General features: G+C 37.9%; 1 protein-coding gene across 3 annotated transcripts in view; it reads left to right on the forward strand.

Moving 5' to 3' along the window:
- LAMA1 (laminin subunit alpha 1) overlaps window positions 1-24,439 on the forward strand; it is a 99,917-nt gene that overhangs the window by 14,694 nt on the left and 60,784 nt on the right. For all 3 annotated transcript variants that reach the window (XR_005259820.1, XM_038163629.1, XM_038163621.1), the window contains exons 2-10: window positions 4,334-4,504; window positions 4,857-4,969; window positions 11,867-12,109; window positions 17,022-17,201; window positions 19,981-20,070; window positions 20,493-20,610; window positions 21,666-21,844; window positions 23,305-23,410; window positions 23,912-24,072. Coding sequence is in view for 2 of the 3 variants with exons in the window: in XM_038163629.1 (XP_038019557.1) it covers window positions 4,334-4,504; window positions 4,857-4,969; window positions 11,867-12,109; window positions 17,022-17,201; window positions 19,981-20,070; window positions 20,493-20,610; window positions 21,666-21,844; window positions 23,305-23,410; window positions 23,912-24,072 (1,361 nt within the window). In the remaining variant the exon portion in view is untranslated. The remainder of the gene's footprint in view (window positions 1-4,333; window positions 4,505-4,856; window positions 4,970-11,866; window positions 12,110-17,021; window positions 17,202-19,980; window positions 20,071-20,492; window positions 20,611-21,665; window positions 21,845-23,304; window positions 23,411-23,911; window positions 24,073-24,439) is intronic.

A 24,439-nucleotide genomic window follows, 5' to 3' on the forward strand; every position in this document is an offset into this window, starting at 1 on the left:
TTCCAGGGTTTTTATTTAGTAAACTCAGTTAATCCAAAACTGGAATAAGACAGAACAACTAAATTAAATCTGTGCTATTGAAAACAGTCTGAGAATGTTACCAAGAATGTGACCTTATCTTCTGTGTGTAAAGCTATTACATATTTTATACATTCTAATTCGGTGACATTTTGTTACATTTTGGTTTTAGTCTATTTGGTTCTTCTGAAGTGCATCAAGCTATTCTGAACAACTGTGTACTCTGTGTATGTTTTCAGTGAAGGGAGAGGAGAATCCATTGCTTGTGAGCAAACTTCCACATTGCTGGCTTGTTATGAGCTGCTGATTGCCTTTACATTTTTAAAAAATGCTAACTTGCAAATGAGATTAGACCCCTTCAAGTATTTCTGTGTTCTGAAAAATTACACAATAAAAGCTCATTGTTACTGAACACATCAGCTCTTTATGTTTTTTAAGTCAGATCTACTTTGTTCACTTGCAAATTACTGCTTTATTACGCTCAGCACAAAAAAAAAGCCAAAATACTTAGCAATCAGGGTGCTGGCATGGCTGAAAGTCTCGATGTTGCTCACTGAAGTCTGGTTTAGAGTCTTCATTGTATACACTGATGAACAATCCAGACAACTTTCTGAACTCAATTCTTGGCTTGCTTCATATAATCTTTTGTGTTCATTTCCCATTAGTTTGTTGTCTTTGAAGAAAAACCCCAACAAACACCTCCCTAATTTAGTTAGCTTTCTAGAAATATCAGACAGATCAATGAATCTGGATTCAGGAAGAAGCTGTCTTAAATGTGGCATTTCTGTAAGAGTTTTGCCATCCTTACTGTGTAGATCTGGATACCAGAATTGTGCTTGTTGAGTATATTTGGTGGTGTAGCAGAGCCCATGTAAAGTGGAACTCTCATGTGCATCCTTCTGTTTGTGCAATTGTTTGTAAAAGAAATTATTTTAATCAGCTGTGCCTTTGTAAGGAAGATTTTTATTCTTGGGACTGTCTCCCTTCACATACCATCTGTGAAAATTAGTTTTACCTTGTCTGTCACGTTGTGAGGATTCATAGTTTAAAATGGTCAAAACCACAGATCATGCATTTGTTTTGCCAGAATGGGCAAATCAACTTATCTTCTTCCCAAAACTCAGTAATTAAATACTATCAATTTTCTGATTGAACAAAATCATTAATCAGGAAATGCAATTGGGGTTTTGTTCAGATATAGCTGTACAAAATACAGCCAAGGGTCTTACATTAAGAAAACTTAAATAAAAGGAAGGAAAAAAGAATGTCTAAAAAGCCTTTGATAGATGGCACACAAATGCATATGGTTTCCATATTTCCATTTAGTGGTGGATGTGTGCTGTGGGCTGAGCATGGAGAGTAAGTCTAATGTTAGACTGCACTGATGCTGCTCTACATGGACAGGATATCTGAGCTGGACAAAATGCCCAGTAAGTCCAGATATGTCAGACTCATTGCACAGTACTATGGAATGATTATAATTGCTGTGATCTGCTTGTGTGCAGTAATCAGGTGTATCCAGAATGAAGCAACAGATATGCACTGACCACAGTTGGAGTTACCAGAACCTTGCAAATATCTCAAATCCTTGAAATGGTGAGAACTTCAGGGAGCTTGGTAGTCTATATATGTAACAAAGTTAAAGCTTACAAACCCACAAAGAATTAACTTGAGTCCTCAGGAAAGATGATGATATTTATATCAGCAACAAGGAGCTCTTAAGTGACTGATTCTCTGGTTGATCATCTTTATCATACCTACTGCTTCCTAGAAGGCATAAAAATATCTTAGCAGATGTTTTGTTTCCTGTTTTTTTTCTGGGGCAGGGGGAGGGTGGAGAAGTGAGGGAGAAGGGAGGTTGGCAGAGCAGCGTCTAAGAGCTTTTGAATTCTTAACTCTCAGTACCTGGCTCTCCTTAAAAGAATAAAGAGAAACAATGTTCTTTGAAGATGCAACTAATTTATTTGAAATTTGCCTTTTTTTTCAATTTCATTTGTAGCAGATACTTATTGTTTCCTAATAAATAATCTCTGACACTGTTCTTGATCTTCCCTGAAATCAGTGGCTGCACCTCTGCAGTTTGCCTTAAAATTTAATTGTGGTAAAGAGATTCAGAGGTGAACATAGTCAACTAGGATTTGAAGAGATGCAGTGCCTTGCAGGACAATTCTAACAACCTCTTGCTTTTCATTTGGGTCCTGGGGCAAAACTGCGGTGCAACTCACTTGGATTGAAGTGCTCTGTTTTTATGTCTGTGGGACCCAGAAAACTCATCATGAGATAGTGTTGCTATTCCTTTGGCACAAGTCTATTGACTGAAGGTTCCTGGAGGCAAATTATTTCACTGTACCAAATGGGAAGAAATGGCTACTGTATAATGTGAGTGAAGGTAATGGGTGACCTGGGAAGTAATGGATAGCTCTTGAAAACAGGCTGGTAGACCCCTGCATGAACAATAATTAATACTGAATAAGAAAGATTTTATATCATTGGAAAGCAGTGTTAAAAAGGGTACCTCTTCCACCACTGACCATTCTTGTGGAGTAGGAAAACAGAGGCAGCATTTCATCTTTGGCTCCAGCTTTACATCTGGAGATGCACTGCACACATACTGCAGAAGGTGAGAGAAGCCTGTGCAGAAAATATCTTACTGGCAGAAGAGCCTCACTGGAGTAGTCATTAGGATGTCTTTAGCATCCTCATCTGCATCAGATTTAGGTGTAATGAGAACAAGGCATCTGACCTTGTCTGGATTTAACATAAATGAAGTCAGGATTCAAAAAAATAAAAAGCTCAATCTTCCCTCCTATTAAATTTCAAGTATAGCACAATTGAAAACACACAGTTTGTTATTCATATGGTGCTGCAGAGGGTTAGGATTTAGCCAAAGTTTCAGTAGTTAAAGGCAAGTCTTAAATAGCACTGAAACTTTTCTCCAGGCTTTCTAGGGTAATACAGTTACTGGGCAAAGACACTTGAAAGGAATATAGCTTTGTTAAATCATAGAATTGTTAGGGTTGGAAGGGACTTCTGGACATCATTTGGTCCAATGACACTGCCAAGGCAGGCTCACCCTGAGCAGAACTTCTCCAGAGGGAGACACCATAACCCCTCTGGGCAGCTTGTTCCATTGCATTGCCACCCTCGGTGTGAAGGAGTTCTTCCTTATGTTAAGGTGAAACTTCTGTTTTAGTTTATGGCCATTGCTCCCTGTCCTGTTGCTGAAGAGTGCTGAAAAGAGCCTGGGACCCTCCTCTTGGCACCCATCTTTGAGATATTTATATGTATAAACTGCTAAGGAAAGCAAAACTTTAATACTGCAGTCTCTTTTGATGTATATTGTGGATAATGAAGTAAAAGAATTCATGCAGTTTTACTAGTGGAAGAGGAATGTTCACAAATATTTCACAAATATGGCTTGATTTTTATTTTTTTCAGATTACCTTTTAACAGTAGACAAATTATTTTAATACCTTAGTATTGCAACACAAGCAATTCTTGTGGCATTTTTAATGTGCCATACCAAGTCTCTAGCTTTGATTTTAGCCCACTGGGTTTAATCTCTAAAGACAGGACTCCTCTTTCCAAAATTGCTTCTTTTTTAGAGTTACTTATGAGTGGAAATGGAGTATCTTTGTTACACCATAACCATGCAAAAAATAAAAGCTTTTTAGCTCATGAGGGACAGCTGGAAGCTGATTGAGAAACTGTGCTGAACTTCTGTCCCATGCAGTATTCTAGAAATTTTATCAGCAGCCTTCAAATTAAAGTAAAACTTTACTCCTTTTAGAAAAAATGAAGGATTCCTGGTCTGGTAGCTGTAATCTTGAAACTTAGTCTGTTGTTACATTTTTCCAGTGCACAAGAGCAAAACTCTTTGAAAGTAAACTGAAGTGTTTGTATAAAGATAAATAAGTGGCAAGCAAAATATCCCTTGGACTTTACAGAGACTGGAGAAGAGGCCTGTAGCAAAGGTCTAAAGTTCAGTCCTTAAATCTTTCAAGTCTGGAGTGTCCTGTTCAGGCCAGTGGTGCTGCTGCTGCAAAGAGCTTGTGTAAAATGCTGATTTCCACATCATCTGAGTGTGTGCTCTATAATCCCTCTTTGATTCTGGCAGTGGGCCAGTTGTCCCCCAGGGTTTGATCAATTCACAATGCAAGGAAGGTTTAGTAACTGGAGAGTTGGTTTGCAAACTCTTGTGTTCCTCAGCATAAAGGATCCAAATGAAATAAGAGTGAAATATGATGGATACTGCTTTCAGGGTGCCAACTTTTCATGCCTTATCATATGGCTGATAAACATTATTTCTTTCAAGGTCTGTTCCCTGCCATTTTGAACCTGGCCAGCAATGCTCACATCTCCACCAATGCCACCTGTGGAGAGAAGGGACCAGAGATGTTCTGCAAGCTGGTAGAGCATGTTCCCGGACGGCCCCTGCGCAACGCTCAGTGCCGCGTCTGTGACAGTCACAGTGCCAATCCCAAAGGCAAGCTTCACGTGTTTTGGATTTTGTTTGTTTCATGAGTTTGTGTCTTTTTTTTTTTAACCCTTCTCCTTGAATACAGAGTGTATTGGAGTCAAATATGTTTTGGTTTTAGTCTGTCTACTATGTGAGTGCAATTACCTTGGAGCAAAAGGCTGACAAAAGTGTGAGCACCATGTATCACCACTGAGCACTGCAAGATCCAGTGACAACCTTTTTGTCTGAGGGCAGATTTCAGTATTTATTTCTTTATGGCAGGAGAAGATTGTTCTTTGTGTGAAACAAATGTGCTGGGTCAGAAAAGTTCAGTGAGATTTATTTTCAAGAGATGTTTAATTTTTTTGCTTTGAAACAGAGCAGCACCCAATTTCCAGTGCAATCGATGGCACCAATAACTGGTGGCAGAGTCCCAGCATTCAGAATGGAAGGCAATACCACTGGGTCACCATCACCTTGGATTTAAGGCAGGTGAGTAACATTTATGTGGGTATCATTAAATGGATGTAGGATACAAGACAATACAAATTGATTGCAGCTCTTTGTTTAGATAAAACAAAACCAGTTTTTACGAAAAACTATCATCCATGGTCTTTCTGTCTTGGTAACCAATTCCATCTGTACCAATTCCTTTGTTTTGGTACTTTCCTCTGTCTAACCTTCTGTCTTTTCCTCATGCTTCTATCTTTTCCCCAGCAGTCCTATGATACTGTTTTCCTCCACCTTTTATTTCTTAAAAGTTACTTAAAGTCTGTGTTTTCAAGGACTTATTTTTAAACAGGAGTATTTTCAGGGTATTGGTCAAAGCACGTGTTTTATATGTGAGGATGCCTCTGACTGATTCTGATCATCATCTTGTTGGAAGGAGCACTGGAAAAACATATTCTAAACTATATCTTCTAGGAACTTTTGCTGTCTGCTGTTCTGCAGAGCTGGGGTTTGAATTTCTGAAACAGTGATTTGTGACCCTGGGGAGTCTGAAACTGTCTGGGCAAAAGTTGTTTCCTCTGTTTTGGCTGCTCTGTATGGACAAACTTGGAGGGATTTATCATTTTTAGACAGGAGCATGCTAAACTGTGTAGGGCATTTGCTAATTTATAATTTTTTCTGCTAGACACGAGAATCGGAAGTCTCCTACCTTGCTCGAAGAATAGACAAAGTAATTGGTGAAGAAATTAATTTTTCTTGGCTTTTTCTTGTTGTTTTGCTTTGAACAGATCTGTGTGCTGGCCTACCTAAGTTGTTTAAAAATCATAGCTCAACAATTCCTTATTAATATGGGGATGCCTCCAAACTCTGGAAGAAGCAGCTTTATTACTTACTAAGAAATGCATACTTGAGGTGTAGAATTGGTAAGAAGCTTTTGCAGGATCTCCAGACCCTGCTTAAAAGTTATTTTAAAGATTAAAACAGAGGGTTTAACTTTGATGTTTTCCAATAAAGCATAGATTAAGCAGGTGCCTAGTTTGCTCTTTAATTAGAAAGCAGAACTATTAGGATAATGATCACAGGGTGTCTTTTGTCAGTGGCAAAAGGTTTGGGTAGGATGTTTGTGTTGTTTGAAGAGTTAACTTTGTGTTTGGTTTGTAAATGGACAATCAGGAAGGAAAAATGAAGGAGGAGGGAATGCCTTCGTTTTTATCCTCCTAGAGCAATTTCACTTTGGAAACAGACCAGCTGAGCTGCCCTCTGAATCATTTGTTCTTCAGTCTTAGTGCTGTTGATGTTTCAGCAAATACAAATCTTTCTTCTCCTGACCCATGCTCAGTTTCACTAATTTGATTTGAAAAGTTTCCCCTAAGGGGTCTTTCTTCTGTTTTCCCTAGAGAGCTTGAGAGAGAGAAGGCATCTAGGGCTATGCAGACTGAATGTAAATTACTGCTCTGTGAGAAAGGATTTGGTTAATAGAGATTGCTTGAAGTCAGTGAGTTATTAGAGCTGACTTGGTGTGCTTACTTGAAACAAGTCAGCACAAGTAAAGAAAACACAAAAGAAAAGCATATGAAGGACCTTAGTGATTTTAGTAATTGTTTACTTCATGCATTTGTTTCAGAATTACTTTAAATAGGACCTGTAAAAATATTCCTGAAAGTTAATACCAGTGTTCAGTATAATTTCATCATTAGTACTTTTTTTTAATATGTCAAGCATTTTGCTTTAAATCTGTCAAGTACTCTATTAAAGTAAACAAGTCCTTCAAATTTCCTTACCAGAGTATAGAATATCTTTGTACCTTTTTGTGATGTTAAAAATCTGGTCATTATTTATGACTGTTTTTTTTGTGCAATTATCAGAAGTTCTAGGACTAAAAGGAATTGATTGTTTCTTGGGATTATTACCAAGGTACAGTTTAGAGATATAATCCAAGCAGTTGGGTTGGTAAGTGCTGAAACCCTTGGCTGGCAAATATGAGGAAGATACCTGTAGCTGGTGAGCACTGACTCCACTCCAGTTTTCCTAGGTGAACCTCTATGACTATTCATCTCTTGGCTTCAAGTTGGAGAATGTTCTTTCAGCTAATATTCTACCTTGTTCTTAGTCTATTTAGTCTAAAACCAGCTGTACTACAGAGTAGTTTGATGGGATCTCAGTAAAAAAGAAGGCTAGCTAACAAAAGCAGCATCGAAATTGCTGGTTTTATCTTTCTCCTTTGCTGAATCTGTGCTATTGGTAGTTAATATAGCATTTTATAAGGATAGTGAGTGCTTATGTTATGATTTTCTAGCTCATATACATCATGACAACTAGGTACATTTATTCTAGTGTGCCTTTCAGTCTTTTCAGGACCCACATGTATGATTGCCTTTCCTTCCCACGCCCTACACCACTGCCTCCTCCTCCTCCTTTCCATTAAATGTATGGCAATGATCCAGAACTGGGGAAAGAGCAGTGTAGCAATGAGGTGTAGGATTGATGTACAAGACACTAAGATTTGATTTATGAGCTTGTGCTTCCTACACTGGTAGTTCTACAGAAACAAAATACACAGCAGCGATTTTCTATAAAAACAGCATTTTTTTTGTCTGAGTTTGACTCCTCTGGGCAGTTGCACTGTGAAATCACAGTTCTGATAAATCCTGGCTATGATACATTTTACTGGTGTGATTGAACCAGCTGTGAAATATTACTCTGTAACACCATTAAACAAAGACTACTTACCTCAGTTTTATTACTATGCTTTGGACTTTCAAAGGTATTTAAATGTACTCTCTGTAGCAGAAAGACAGATGTTTCTACATCAAAAAGTTCTTGAATTGCAAAACAAGACTAGTTCTTCTTGGAAGACCCATAGTATTAAGCTGAGTTGCGAAAACAGCTCCATTTCTGATTAAGTCATAGCTTATGAATATTCTGTGAGTACTGGATTACCCCTTGGAGGCTGATGTAGGAGTAATTTGTAGCTTCTGCTATTAAAAGGTAAAAAAGAATGTAAATATTATAATATGATTTTTCCAGAGCTTTCATCTTGAAATTAACTGTCAAGAACAGGTTTCTTTAAAGATACATGGTTTGTTGATGTCAAAAAATGGTATTCTGTTGATTTTACAGGACTAATTCTGATTTGTTGTATGTGGCAAGCTTTCTTAAAAGCCTTTTGTGGCCTTGTAAAACTGATGATGTAAGATTCAGGGTGTTCATCTATATATTCTTGAGTAAAATGAATTTGCCTTAAATTCCAAATGAAAGTTTGTACATAATGTATCAAAATCTTGAAGAAAAGATAATTAATGAGACCAGAAGTTCTTCTGGATTTAGTGTATTTTGCACTTTTAATGTCACAGAATCGTCAGAGAAAAATGTTGCAAACAATTACTAGGCTTCACAGTGTCTAAGAGGATGAAGCTGTCATTAGCTCTTAAAAATATATTTCTGTAAACAATATAAGCTGATAAACATCCCTTCATCTAGTCTCCTACTCTGAGAGTATTCAAGAATGATGCACTTGGTGTTGCTGGATCAACATTCAGGGAAACAAGGTTTTTGGAAAGTCTAATTAAAGCACAAATTTCTTGTTTTGTTGGCATTGCAGCTACGAAAAAGGTTTTTTAGTTGAAATTTATTTGGCCGATCTTAAAAATCAGGATTGAAATGCCTGTAAAATGGCACTTTTAATATATGGCTTGGGAATTGCTAATTTGCTTTGACTTGCCCTTTTTACCCTTGTAGTTCAATAAGGCAATTAGTTCTGAGAAAGTTATACAGTCATATTAAAGTATACAAGTCATTAGCTCTTGCTCAGGTTTATCACGTGGCTGGTTGGTGGGCACTGAATGAATGTGGAAAGTGATAAGAAACTGCCACTGACATTCAAACTTGAAGAACTTATAAAAGTCAAATTCTTTAAAAAAGGGCTCAAAGGAAAATGAGTTTTCATGACATGGTCTTCTTGACCTATTATGGGTTGCAGAGTCTGTGGGATAGGAGGTCTGCAAAACCCCTACCTACAGATATTCCTTAGAACATCTTCATCTGTGAACGCTGTGGACACCTTGGTGCCTTTCTCCAGCTTCATTCCCTTGCTGGGAAGCATAATCCCTGGGAATACAGGTTGTTCTGGTAGGTGGTCTTGTGACTTTTCAAGTCTGAGAACATTTATGCAGAATCCTTTATTTATTTATTTAAGCGATATTATTTTCAGGGGCTGACAAATTTTCCTGAAATTGTTGTTATTCATTATCCTGTGAATTTGCCTGTGAAGTAAAATGGGATACCTGTGAGCCATGTGTAAATGGAAGAGTTAAGAGGAGATTTAATTTGTTGAATTGTGCATTGAATTTGTGCACAATTGCTGTGAAAATGTTAATATTTAACTGTCTTTTCCCTCCACTTCCCCCTCACCAAGGAACTTGATATTTAAAATAAGTTTAACTTGCATGATCTTGTGAATACCTTTTACTGCAGCAGTTAGTTTGTGATGAAGGATAGCTTATTGTTACTAGTTGGAACTGGATTTAAAACTAGCCACATCAGCTGCAGACTATAATGGGTCTTGAAAAATCTCAAAGTAATCAAAAGTAGATCATTTGTTGTTCAGCCAACTGTGTAATAAGTAGGGAAGCGGTTTAGTTGATGGCAGCAAGCAGAGTGGGAAAAAAAATAAATAAAAGGACATATGAGAGTTTTTGAGGGATTTTTACCAGGGTATTTGGAAAAGGTTTGGGTTCCAGTCTTGCATCTTTTATGCATTTGAGAAAGATTACTGACTTCAAAAGAACTTGGAAATGCATAGCTGCTTCTAAGCCCAGTCAATAAAACTTCTCTAGTTTTAATAGTTTTGTGATGTTCTCATCTGTGATGGAGAAAATACCCATACAAGCAACTCCTGTCACATACAAGTATCTTCAGCTTTTGGATACTGAAATGATGATACACCAGATTCTGCTTGGTCATAACTGAGTGCAAAACTCAATACCACAAACTGAATCAATGAAATCCAGGTTCTGTGTAGGGAATATAGTTTGGTTGGAAGTCTGCCCAAATGGTGTGCTTTGTTCCTTTAAAACCATATATTTTGGCTTTTATTTTTCAGCTGGAGATTGTTGGCATGATGTAGGCTTTAAATAAAAGGCATTCCTCTCTTCATGGAAGCTGGATTATAATTCTTGATATTCATTTAACTTTGATCCAATTTTAAGGTTATGTGAAACAATGAAGGATTCACAGACCCCAGAGAAATTTTATTTCTAAGACTGACTAAAGAGTGAGCTGGCTTCTGCTTTTGCCTGCATCTGCTTGCATTGCTGAAAGGTCACATTAAAATCTTCATTTTCTGTAAATTTTCATATTTACTGCAACAACTAGAAATGTTCTGTTTGTATCTGACTGATTTTAACAGGATAAAACTGGAGTGTCTGTAAAGAAAGTTAGACCAAATGAACATTGCAATTTAAATTGCCTGATTAAAAAAAAAAAAAAAAGTAAGGTTGTTTTACTTTTTAAAAGATATTATATGTAGTAAATCAATGGAAGATAAATGTCACCAAATATTTTTCCTTCTCATGTGTGCAAGATCTCCTAATCAAAGCTTTGTTCACTTAAATGTTTTGTTTCAAAAGTTGTTTCCTGAATTGCATACACAACACAGTTACTAATTTTTTTTTGTGAGTTTACTTCCCCATTTGGCAAAATCAAAACCTTCTTTCATGTGGCAAGTATTGTTCTTGCTCTGGCTTTAATCTGTACTGCAAAAAAAAAAAGTCCTAAAAATTTAAATTTGTAATGTATGAAAGAACTGATTGCAGCCAGATTGGAGCTCAACACAGTATTAATACTGCACATGCAGGCAGGAATTATGATGATAATAGCAGCCGACCCGGCAGTCTGCTCAAATGGAAATACATTTCTCTGAAATGGCTGAATAATGCAGAGTTTTTCTTTCACCTAAACCTGGCTTGTTACTGCAGTGTATATGAAACATTTAGCTCCTGTATAGAAGTCGTATGAGTTTGCAAGTGCAGCCTTTTTGAGTGAGGTGATGTAGCAGGTTCTGGATAAGGGAGAACATGGTGGCTCTGCAGTAAGTGCTCTTCAGTGTCCATGTCTGATGCTGTATTAGGTTGGGGGCCAGTGCAGGTTATCTGGCTGCATGACAAGGAAATTTAAAAGGTGATATGAACTTAATTACTGCCCTGCCTACTCACAGAAGTGCTGAACAGTCCTGTTGTGTGCATGGGGATTTCACTTTGGGTTGTTAGAAAAATAGTCAAGATAGCTGCAGGGTTCACATACATCTCAATGTTACTTAAACATATTAGCTATTTTATCATGCTTATTTTTGTCACATTCAGCTTGTCTTGTGTATTTTTAGCAGTGCCTGTAAGTAGTCTTCTGCTGAAATAATTTCAACAAAGGATGAAATTGTAATGCAAAGAAGTTTTAGCATAGGGTGTAAAAAGTTTATCAGAAATGTTCTTACAGAGAAGATTACATTCCCTGATAAATTGTAAACCAAAGACCTTTTTGGGCTACATCCATAAAAAACTCCACAAAAACAAACAACCAAGCACAAAAAAAAACCAAACAAGAAAACCCAACCAAACCCCAGTTTTTTTGAAGCCCTCAGTGGTTCAGAAAAGCTAAACATTTCCCACAGATTGTTATACCCATCTAATCCTGAAATGTACAGTATAGATATAGATTTCAGCTATTACATCAGCACAACCTGATGCCCTGGACACAATTAGATAGACCTCTAGTTAAAAATTTGTGCAAAAAAATTTTCCAGAGTTACTTTACCAAATTTTACCTTCTGCCCAGGCAAACTGTATACTGCTTTGAAAATTTAAGTTTATAACCCAGTTGAGTTCTGGTGGTGTTTTACAGTACAATGAAGTGTTAAAATTTTCTTCTTGCATTTTTTTTTTTCAGGTCTTTCAAGTTGCATATGTCATCATCAAAGCCGCTAATGCTCCACGACCTGGAAACTGGATTTTGGAACGCTCCATAGATGGCACGGAATTCAGACCATGGCAGTACTATGCAATTAGTGATACTGAATGTTTAACTCGTTACAATATTACACCAAGAATTGGGCCGCCAACTTACAAGAGGGATGATGAAGTGATCTGCACCTCCTATTATTCCAGACTAGTTCCTCTGGAACATGGAGAGGTATCTTTGTTTTTGTAGTTGTAGTTTAAGGACCTGGAATGATAGCAATTTGAAAACATTTGTACTATAGTTTATAACCCTCAGCACTATCAGATCAGCTGTTACTCTTTTTTAATAACATTATCTGTACATCATGTAGTACAACAAACTTAAAAATCTTGGGATGAAATGTGTCTTTGGTTCTATTTGTTTGCATTACTAAACTCTTTGTTCTCTCTTTCCATATAATTTGATGGTAGCAATTAGCTGTGAATTATTAGTTCCTTTATCCCAAAAAACTATAACAGAGGCTCTGTGTTCTGCCAGTTTTTTCGTTTAGTAGAGAAAACTCCTGTGTTAGGAACACCTGGTTGTCTGAGATACAGCAGCTAACACTGTTGAAGTGCTCGGCACAGCTGGAACTCCTAAACAAGCCTTGGCATTGTTTCAAGGATGCAGCATAATTAAAAGGGCTGCGAGTTGTGCAGTCTTGCTGTTGATTGTTCTTTCTTTTAACAAACTCTATTCATGGTACTTGTGTAATTTATTATGGAGACCCTGCCACACAATGAAATGTTACATTAAAACCAGTGGTTATTCCATAGTGAAGGCTGTAATGTATGACCATGATAATAAGTGTGGCGTTATCCCATGGAGAGTGCTAGTAACTCCTAACTTCATAGAAATCAATAGGTTTTTATTTCTTGGTTAAAAAAAAGATTGGACTGTATGTAGACATTCACATAAAATTAAAACTAACAGCAAGGAAAAAAACAGTGAAATTCAGTAAAGTCACACTTACTTTTAAATTTTTATTGCAATGTTGTGAGCATGTGATCAGTATAAAATCAACATAAAACTGACAGATCAAATGGAACAAAGAAACCTAAACCTGTCTCTCCACACAATGAACCAGAAAACTCTTACTGACACTACAGGAGGTTGACTGTATAGGAACAGTGCTGCTTGTAATGTACATTTAGTAGGCCGTACAACTCCAGCTCCAGTGATGCCAGAAATTCAATTTAGTGACCTTTTTTTTCTCCTGATTGTACACATAAGTAATTGGGCTACACTATCAAAACACTTTTTTTTTTCTGATGGTGGAAAAACATAACAAAAAATTCACAGAATTAAATTTCTGTCTTCCATGGAGAATCTCAGAATCTTTTAGGTTGGAAAAGACTTTCAAGGCCATTGAGTCTAGCTATTAGTCCTACTAATAAGGACCAAGGTCATTGAGTCCATTGAGTCCTACTATATGAGTTCAGCACTTCCAACTTCACCCCTAAACCATGTTCTTGAAGTGACACATCTTCATGTCCCTCCAGGGATGGTGACTTCATCACTTCTCTGGGCAGCCTTCTCCAATGCTTGACAATCCTTTCCATGCAAAAAACTTTCCTGGTTTCCCATCTATAACTCCCTTGCACAATTTGAGGCTATTTCCTCTTGTTCTATTGCTTGATGCCTGAGAGAAGAGGCTGACCCCCATATGGCTACAGCTGCTTGTCATGTTAGGGATTATAAGGTCACCCCTGAGCCTTTTCTCCAGGCTGAACACCCCCAGCTCCCTCAGCTGCTCCCCACAGAAACTTGTGCTCCAGACCCTTCACCAGCTCTGCTGCTCTTCTCTGGACATGCTCCAGCCCCTCAGTGTCCTTCCTGGATTGAGGGACCCAGAAGTGAACACAGGATTTGAGGTGCAGCCTCACCAGTGCTGAGTGCAGGGGGACAATCACTGCTCTGGTCCTGCTGGCCACATTGCTGCCGACACAGGCCAGGATGTCATTGGCCTTCTTGGCCGCCTGGGCACAGCTGGCTCAGGTTCAGCTGCTGTCAGCCAGCACCTCCAGAATCTTTTGTGCTGGGCGGCTTTCCAGTCGCTCTGCCCTAGCCTGTAGCACTGCCTGGGGTTGTTGTGACCCAAGGGCAGGACTCAGCACTTGACCTTGTTGAACTTCATCCAACTGGCCTCAGCCCAGCAATCCAGCTAGTCCAGCTCCCTCTGGGGAGCCTTCCTGCCCTCCAGCAGATAAAGACACATGCATAAAAGCTGTCATTCACAAAGGACAGGCTTGCTCCTTTGTAACTGGGTTGTCTGTCAGGCAGGAATATTGCCTGCACGGAATATCTCACAACCTGCATTAGTGAATCTTGGAACTCTATGGAAAATATATGTGTTTAGGGGTTTGTAGTTTGTTCTGGCCTATCTGTTGCACTTAAAAATGGCCCTGCAAACCAGCTGATCTCTGTAAATGCTTGCTTTGTATTCAGCATTTGCTAGCATCCCAGTTTTCTGCTGTCATCTTGGAGTGTCTTGATGTGAAATAACTGTTAGGGTAAATAGACCACATATCTAAATATGGATGTCAATAACATTTTTTTTTGCCAAATCTGACATTTTGACGGTTTGGCTGCTAGATTTTTCTCAGGTTTGAAGAGATATAGCTGCTTGACTGTAAGTTCTGTTGTTTGCCTGATTTATACTGCATGAAAGTCTGCTTCTGGCAATTTACACAATCAGTTTATGACTCATGATGAATTGCAAGGCTTAAGCTGCAGTTGTTTGAAAATGGTCTTGAATTATGAAAGACAGGTAAGCCAATAATACATAATATAGAAATATCAGTGTGTATAAGCTTATATAAGCAATATATTAGACAAATGTAGCAGTGTGCAAGGAGAGTCATGGTATTTCTCATTTAGTATCTTAGTCAGTGTCCTTTCTGTTTCTCCCTTTTTCTGCTTGTTAAGATTCCTCTATAGTCTCTATATAAAGATTTGTGTATTGTTACAGAATTTCTACTCATAGAATTTCTAGACAGTAGAATTTCTACTTTTCAAGCTTTTACTTCAGAGTAAAAAAGCGAGTCATAATTTACATTTCATCTCTGCTTTTGAGTAGTGAGAGTATATATTAGGCGGGAAAGATGATGTAGAATGAAGTGGCATGTGACACATGGCCAATTGGTTGGGACAGGCATTTCTGGATCTTTAAATGTCTGGTGTCTAAGTGATAAAAAGCGAACACAGTGTGCTATAAATTCCAGTGCCATGGTTGGGTCCTGCTCTCTTTGCTGAGGAAATCAAAGGATTGCAGCAAGCCCAGCAAATTCTGTCTGTGCTGAAAAGTAGATGAGAGTAGGATGTGGTGCCCCATGCTGAAGTTGTGCTCGTCTGTAGTTGAGTATGTATGTGTAAATTTTTTCAATAAAAGGAGAACAGTGATATTGAATATTTGACCAACAATTTCTGTCTTGTAATTCCCAGCAGAAAATATAACTTCTGAATGAATATGTCACAACAATTTGCCTGAAGAAAATAGACTGAGATGTGGTTGACATGTTCAGTCTTCAGTTGCATAAATAATGTGTGGGTACAAAGACAAAAAAACCTTTTCTGCATGTCTGTGACAGGATCCAAGAAGAGTTCTGAAACTGCAATAAGGAAAAACATGGTTTAGGGATTAGGACCATTTCTAACAATAAAGCTGGAAAGGCCTGAAATACATTGCCTTGGAAGGTTGTAAAGTCAGCACCAGCACTGGTCTTTGAAAATGGGTTGGTCAAACATCTAAAAAAACTCTAATAAATCCTGCTTTAGCAAAGTAAATGGGCTAGAAGAATTCTCTGTATTTCTATGAGAGCTGAATATTATATCAGGTGGTGCTAATTTGCAGGATGAGACCTGGGAAACATTTTGGTTTTCATAACTGTTATTCTGAGGTTGAAAATTAGATGGGCTATCAAAAAAGTTGAAATTTTTGAACGCACTATGCTGGAATATTAAGAAGGAATGGTGCTAATCAATAAATGTCAAATTTATAATTTTGGGAATGTGACTTCCATTACAAGTCTGTTTGTATGTCTTTTAAATAACCCAGTTACTCCCTAGGGAGCCCCTAGCTCCATTAGAGAATTAAGATTTTTAAAAAAATAATAGTAATAATAATCGGTAACATGTAGCAATATTTTCAGGGGAACAGTTTGACAGTACTGGACAAAGTTGAAACTATAAATTCAAGAGTACTTTGTGAAACAAAATTACTCCTTGTAAATGAGAATATGTCATGCACTCTGAAATGCAGCTGACAAGCCCAGAACTTGACCCTTTGTTTGTTATGGGCACCAGGTGAACTGTTGAACACTTGTTCATTGTCTGTTGGGTAGGGTCTTGTTTTTCTATTTTTTACATAAAATGGAGCAGGGACTGTGTGGTCATAGGGGACTATATCCTTGTGTATTCCTATGTAGCTTTGGAAAGAAGAAAGGGGCTGTTGCCAGAAAAAGTTGTGCAGTTTGATACCAAAAGTCATCTTAGTGGGGAAAACTAGAATTGTGCAAGAAAGATGCAGGTCAAATGAGTGGGTTTGTGTCGGCAGCCCCTTGTTCCATTGTCATTTGTATTGGGCTTCCCACTGCATTGTCTTATCACTGAGTACTTCTTGCTGATTGTGCAGCCCTGTCACTGCCAGGTGTAGGATTAATGACCCCAGATTGAGAATGTGGACCAGATTATGCTTTGTAGTAAGATCTTTCTATTTTCAGAGAAGAAATCTGTAAGGACAAAATTGAGCTTATGGCCAGAGTTACATATTCTATCTCAGCAAGGAAAAGGAAGGAAGGCTGCAGGTCCTAGGGACTCACCTTGATACTGCACCTTGTTTTTTCTACTTATCTTCACAAAAGCCCCGGAGATTTGGGACTATGATGAGCTGATAATGGTGGTTTCAGAACAGTGTGACTCAGGCAGCAGGAATTTTAGCTGCAGATAGACAATGGGGAAATAAAAAGAACTCCAGGTAGTTTAACATGTCACCATCCGGAGTTGTTGGGAAACAAGATAAGTTCTGTGGTTTTGATTCTCTGACTAATGTTTGTTGTGGTAAGTGAATCACAATGTTTGTGACTAAGTCAGCCTCTCTTTCCAGATTCACACGTCACTGATCAATGGTAGGCCTAGTGCTGATGATCCTTCACAGAAGCTGTTGGAATTTACTTCTGCAAGATACATTCGCCTTCGACTGCAGCGTATTAGAACTCTGAATGCTGACCTCATGACTCTCAGCCATAATGATCCTAAGGAACTAGACCCCATTGTTACCAGAAGGGTAAGCTGATTATTCATAAATGGTATTCAGTATACTTGATGGGAGAGTCTATACTGACCTATTTGAGAATGAGAAGTACTTAATCCTTGTCATTCAGAGTGGCTTTGATAGGTTTTAAATAATTCTTGCCTTGCCTTTGACACCATTAACAACAATATCTTGCCATAAACACCTTGTAGAAAAAGCTTTTCAAGAGAGTTTTTGTTTTAATTTATTTCTTTGTGTGAATGATTTGTGCTAGGAGCAGTGTTTATAATGTTTTATCATCAAAATACAAAATATGGTTTGACTGATGGAGATGTCCCTTGAGGTTGCTCTTGAAACCAATGCAGTACTTCTTGGGATGTATCATGGATTTCAGGACCCAGTGCTGTGGTTCATAAACATAATTATTTGAAAACATTGCTATTGTGAATTTGCATGTCTTATGAGTGTTTTCTTCATTTTTAAAAAGCTGTTATAATCAATTGTTTTAGAGCTCATAAATTAATGCAAAATGTTTGTATAGAATTCCAAGACCATTAACTGATTTCCAGTTGGTACTGATTTGATACTGAAACTGTGGAAACTGAGCCTCAAGCACTTGGGCTGACTTCTTCAGGTTCTCACATAAATTTAACATTGGAAGTCTCAACAGTTTTTCTGCTGGAAAAGGATTTCTGTTTTGTATCTTGCCATTATAACCATTTTAATTTGCCCACATCTCATAGGTTAATGCTTCAGAGGCTTCAAGTTTGTCTGTGAAAGCAGGCTTTCTGATGAGGACAGGAAAACATGAGAAGTGTTTCCTCCTTCCCTTCCTTTGTAGTTCCGTTTCCTGAAAAATGTCTGCAGGCATCTCTTCCTTGTGCAGCAGCAGGATTTTTGGAGTCTGTGACTTCTCTTATACAGGCAATCCTTGTGCTGTCTGGATAGCTGAGTACAGAAGGGAGGAAGGAACTTGGATTTGGTCAGGGATTGGTGGGTGCTTTCAAGGTGTCCATTCAACTGCAGCATTTAAAAATGTAAAATCTGGATGGCTTGCATTTTCTGTTAGTGGGAATTGTTAGCATGGAGACTGCAAGAACAGAGTATTGGACAGCTGCCCCAGCTGTGCCTTACTGGCGATAGAGAAAAGCACAGCCGGAGGGGTGAGATGTTCCCACAGAGCAGGCTGGTTGATATTTAGATCTATTGATAGTATTGGCATATCAAGATATACACCCCAAAAAGAAAAGTTTGACATGGAAGCACACAAACATACAGCTGGGAAACAAGAATTTGGAGGCCAAGCATTGCCACTGGTTTTGTAACATACACAGTTATGCAATCCAGGGCTCACTACTTCTCCACCTAGCACTGCTTACTGCAGTTTTGCATGAAGATCTACACATGTTGGTCAGGTTTCCCAAATCCTGATGTCTCACCTTGAGTCTCACTTTGTTGTGCAATCAGCTGCAACAAAGATAACCACTTCCAGCTTTTTGGATGCTGTTTTTATTGGCTTTGAAGACTTTGCTATGGTTGTTGGTACCAATTATGTTTAGTTTCCTGTACGTAATCTTGAAAAATGGCCAATTCAGATTCGGAGTGTTCAACAACACCTTTATTTCTGTGTTCTTTTTATTTATTTCTGTCTGTAGCATTTGATTATCACTGGTTGCTGATTCAACTCCAAGCTGCACACAGCTGCTGTGAGCTGTACACTGGCAGAAAATAAGGCAAAGGAGATGTAGTAAGGAGTGCTGTGAGAAATTAAATTCTACTTTGTTCTCTTCCTTTCTCAGCCTGAACCTCCTTCTTTGTAGTTTAGGACTTACTGTTCATGGTAAGTCTCTGAATGGTTTTTGTAGTTCAAGCCGATAACATTAAAAATCCTCCCAAAATAGTGAACATAAGAAATTTAAGACCATAAAAAAATAAGTATGAAATCAAAGAAGATAGTTTGCTCCAACTCCAAGAGTCTTCAAAGAAATAACAGTCCAGGAGTCAGCATGTCTGACCACCCAGGGCTACCTCTCTTCCTGAACCAGCTGACATTAGGGTTGCTAGGTCTGAGAGCATTGAACTCTTCCCTTAGAAGTATCCTCAAACAGAGTTTCTTTTTCATTCCCCTGTAGTACAAACTTCCCAGGATACAAACAGGCCAACCATGTTGATACTGCAGCTGTAACTGAGCCCAGATGGTCATTTCCTGCCTCCTCTTTGCCTTGAAAATTAAATCCTTTCCTTATGTATGTTGTTTCTGCTCACCACCTGGCAATATTAATGGATAGTATTCTGCTGTATCCACAGTTTTTAAGCTAAGAGTTTGGATAGAATATTTCACTGGCTACACAGTAGTACCAAAGAGTTGGTCTGGAAATGAGTGTGTGAAGTGGTTTTAAGGGAGCGATAGTTCCCATTTTAAGGAAGTCCCCATGTTAGTCCCCAGACTGACTCTAAAATACGGCAATTTTTAATGCTTTATGGTTTCTTGTAAAGTGAAAAAAAAGTTTGTGGTTTTTTTTTTTGCAAGTACATTTCAGTTGAGGTCGCATTTGGTGGTCTTTCTCAAAGCTGAGGAATTTTACATGCATACTTAAAAGTTAAAAGTCAGTTAGTGTTTCATACAAACAGGGAAAAACATGGGAAAAATAAAAACTGCAAAAAATGGAAGGTTTCCCCAAATGGCAAATATTCTCAAGTATTTCTTTTAATTACACAGAATAGTTGAATGCTGGCATTTTATTTTGCAGAGTAGGGCAGAGAAATGTAAATGTCTTTTATTCATACCTTTCTCACCTTTGTTTTTTTGTAGTACTACTATTCAATAAAGGACATTTCTGTTGGTGGCATGTGTATTTGTTATGGCCATGCTCAAAGCTGCCCTTTGGATGAAATCACAAAGGTATACTTTAATCTCATTATTTTTGCAAGACAACTTTTCCAAATAAAATAAGAAAAAAAAAATCCTAAGGAGAATGAGAAAGTGAAAGCTAAAATAGGTCCTATGATGCATACAAATTATTTGCTATATTTTTCTTTTTTTTTTTCAGAGCAAGCGTATCTGGGTTTTGTAGCGTAACTTTCTTGAAGTTAACTATTCTTTGGCATTGAATTTAAACAAATTAAGAGGCACAAGGAGCTTTGCCCCTCCTGTTCTGGAAAGGCTATTTCCTAGTAGTTGATGTACCATGGTAGAGCCACTTGTGGTGTATTTGTGGGTCATGCCATTTTTTGGAGTAAGATTGATACTGAGCAGACTTTTGGCAAAATTGATTAAATTGTCCATTAAAAATATTTCAAGAAAGTGGATTTTTTTATTCTTAGAAATTGCAGTGCCAGTGTGAACACAACACATGTGGAGAGAGCTGTAACAAGTGCTGTCCAGGCTACCACCAGAAACCATGGAGACCAGGAACTCTTTCTGCTGGGAACAAATGTGAGAGTAAGTAGGCACAGGCATTTAGGTAGTTTCATGAAGTCTTACTGTTCTATTGTTTGAGATTGCTTTTGTACAGATCTGTACTAATTCCCCAGAAAAAGCCACAAACTGTCTTCATGGGATTGTTCAGAAGTAGAGAACCTACTTTTAATCATAAATGTTCAGATGGTTTTCAATAATCTGTTCAGTGTGACTCCTTGGCTAGTGAAGTTGTCATGTAGTATAGCTTCCAGAGTCTCTTTTTCAAAGGGACTTGGGGATTTATTGTACTCCTGTAGAAACTAGCAGATTTGCATCAATCATTTTGTTAGCTACTTGAAGTGCAAATTTCATCAAATGATCATAAATTTTGTCAGATGAAGAAGTTTGCTCTGATCGCAGGTGTTTTGAAAGAAACTCCTTATTGGCCAATTACACTTCAGATTGTCTGATAGATTGACTTAGGCTGTGCCAGTATGGCTGAATATGTTCCTGGAGCTAGTAGGTGCATTTTTCTCACTCCACATTACTAATGCATAGCACAAAGTGCAGACAATTAAGAACCTATTGGATAAAATTTAAAGTTCCAGAGGGAAAAGAAGTGGTTTTAGTTGAAATCTTTGCACAAGTCATAATACCACTCTTTAAACTAAATAAAATTTCTACTTAAGTACTTTGTTGACTTCTCAGATTTTTGTCTATAATACAAATAAGAGAAGAATTAGGCAGGTTTTCATCTGAAATGCAGAGAACTGAAGAAGGAACAGTTACTGCTATTTGCCCACATCACCGTTGACAACAGTCCTGACAAGATTGTCTTAGTAGGATATACAGAATACTGCTAAAACAGGGCTGTTAAAATGATAATAGTGGTTTTGAAATTTGCTTACTTGCTAAGAAATATAGTGTATTATATCTGATGAAGCACATGGCATGTTAAAGGGGAAAAACACAATGTTGAGGTGAATTCATAGGCTCTTCTACTTACATTTTAAACTTTGAAAAATGTCAGTATTCTAGGAAATGTTACACAGTGTGAATAAGAAAAAAAAATTGATTTCTTTTCCGTTCCTTCTCAGAATGCAACTGTCATAACAAAGCAGAAGATTGTTATTACAACCAGAGTATTGCAGATCAGAAAAGGAGCATGGATATTCATGGCCAGTTTATAGGAGGTGGTGTGTGTTTAAACTGTACTCAACATACTACTGGGATCAACTGTGAAATGTGTGCTGATGGATATTTTAGACCACACAAAGTAAGATTTAGAAAATACCATTCTAATATTTTGGTGAATTATAACATGGTCTCATGCCTATTTCAGCTGATTGTGATTAATATATTGGTTTCTTTTTAGTTGCAGAATAGCTAAAAACTATAGAGGGTTTTTTTTGTAAATGACTGAACGCCAAAACTTTCAGAAAAAAACCAAAATGCTTGTCCAGTTGTGTAGGAGGGCAAGTCAAGATGTTGGAGAAGGAAATTAAAAGTGAAAATGACACTTGATATCCTGGTGTGGAAATGTACATGTACATGTTCTGATAGGAAATCAGTTTCTTCTGTGGGTAAAGCTCTAAAAAGGTCCAAATTACTGGTTTCACTGTCTTCGAAAGTGCCAAAATTGTGTACCATCCTGTATCAGCCCATTTCGACTAGCATTAAAAAGGACCTGGCTCGAAGATCAGAATCTTTGGCTCATAAGAGGTTGCAACAAATGCTCTTCTTGATATGGTTGTTGCAGAACTTGTGCTCTGAGTGTATTTCCCAGTGTCTCTCTTTAGAAAAAAGGCGTAAACTCTACATGACATTTGTTAAGATGTGGCTGACAGAGTTAAACATATGAACTTATGTAACTTAGCCTTGCATATAACTGTAGTATTAGAGGTCTCTGTATAATGAGACATTCTGAACTAAATTTCTACTTCACATGGTCTTACTTTGGTAGGTTCATGCACGTTTTGAAAAACCCATGCTTTAAAAATCTGGCATAAATTGGTGCAGAGGGTAAGGGTGAGTCCATATGAGTATGGGAAGATAGCAGGTACAGCTCATCCTGTCTCAGAGTTGCTGTAAGAAGCATTGAAGAAAGGTCTTTGATCAACTCATAGCCATTAAATGTGAGGTCATTACTGATTTGCTTTAGAGCTGAAGCACCTCAAAGGACAGTTTTCCCTGCAAAAAAAAAAATCTTGCTGTATGATTTTCACTGCCTTACATTTAAAAGATTTATAGATCATGAAGTCAGAATGATTCCTTTATTAATGATAAGCTGTCCTTCCATTGAACACAGAGCCAAGGATTTCTTTAATTTCCTCCTCTTTGAACCAGAGTGTCTTTGCAAAAAGCATCCACTCTTGTCTTAAACATTTCCATATCTTTTGGCAAACCTTCACAGTGGTTAATTGCTGTTACTTAAAAAAAAAAAAAAGTCTGTTTATGCTGAATGTGTCAGACTTCAGCTTCCAGCCATTAGCAGTTACTATATCTTTGTGCTGTTGAAGATCAGCTTTTGTTCCCACATTTAAGCTTTTTGTAGACTGCAATTCCCTGATCCTTCTGCTTGCTAAGGTTAGACTAGTCCCTTTATCTATTGCCCCATATTGTCTTTTTCCAGTCTTTATTCGTTTTAGCTTTGGTGATTGAAGACAGGAAACAGATGTAATTTTGCTGTTCCCAGTCAATAATTTGAGAATTTGTCAGTGAACTTTTATTTTGCAGGTTTCTCCCTATGAGGATCACCCCTGCTATCCCTGTGACTGTGACCCGTTTGGCTCTCTGAGTTCTGTCTGTGTTAAAGATGAGCACCATTCTGACTCTCAGCGTGGTAAGGAAACAGTCAAGTGCCTTTTCCTTGAACTTCTAGTCTGGCTGGAGGTCATTGAAGTTGAGGGAACACTGTCTACCTTTGAATGGCTGCCTTTTAGATACCACTTCAAAACACTGGTAAATCTTTGGGAAGGTGAGGCTAAGGCATAACCTAATTTTATGATTTTAAGGTATGTCAGGTCACTGAACGTGTTCTCCTGTGGGGATTGTGGGTTCCTACTGTGTAAAACAATGTGAGGTGTTCACATCTAACACTGTTGAATGTGAATGCTGTTACAGCTATAACAAAATTCATTTTGCTGCAATATCTGTGCATTTGATTCTTTAAATGTGAAAAATAGATGGTGAGACTGACCTTGTGCCAAGTATCTGCAGAATATGACATGGAGTGTAATAAAAAAGAAATGCTAAATTATTTGTACCCTCTGAGACATCTTGAATCCAACCTATTGCCTGCTCTGATTTTTTTTTTTTCTTTCCTCTACCTTTGCTATTCAAGGCACTTGGCCAGGCCAGTGTCAGTGCAGGGAAGGTTATGCAGGAGAAAAATGTGATCGTTGTGCATTTGGCTATCGGGGCTACCCAAACTGCCTGCGTTGTAACTGCAGCCTGCTTGGTAGCATCAATGAAGATCCATGCACAGAGCCTTGTCTTTGCAAAGTGAGTACTAAACTTCCGCTTTTGTTCAACATGGAGTCTGTGGTTTATTAACTCCTTTTTAATAGTGAAATTACTTCATTTACTGGGGACATCACTTCCTTTTTAAGATGTAACCTGGTGTACACCTGACAGCCTCGAACTCTAAAATACAAATTATTCTCTGTACTGAAAAGTATGGTAATTTATGTTGCGTAGTTCTATATGTTACTGATACGTTTTCTATAATAATGGGCCAGACTGACATTAAAATGAAATAAAACCTGTGTGTGTCTGAGGCAGTCATAGAGAGTGAGAATGCCTAGCTGGGTTTGGTTTTAGGAATGAGCTGATATTTCTCTTCAAAGTTACTGATCGCTTGTAAACAAAT

This window comes from Motacilla alba, chromosome 2, assembly GCF_015832195.1.
Source record: "Motacilla alba alba isolate MOTALB_02 chromosome 2, Motacilla_alba_V1.0_pri, whole genome shotgun sequence".
NCBI classification, from domain to species: Eukaryota; Metazoa; Chordata; class Aves; order Passeriformes; family Motacillidae; genus Motacilla; species Motacilla alba.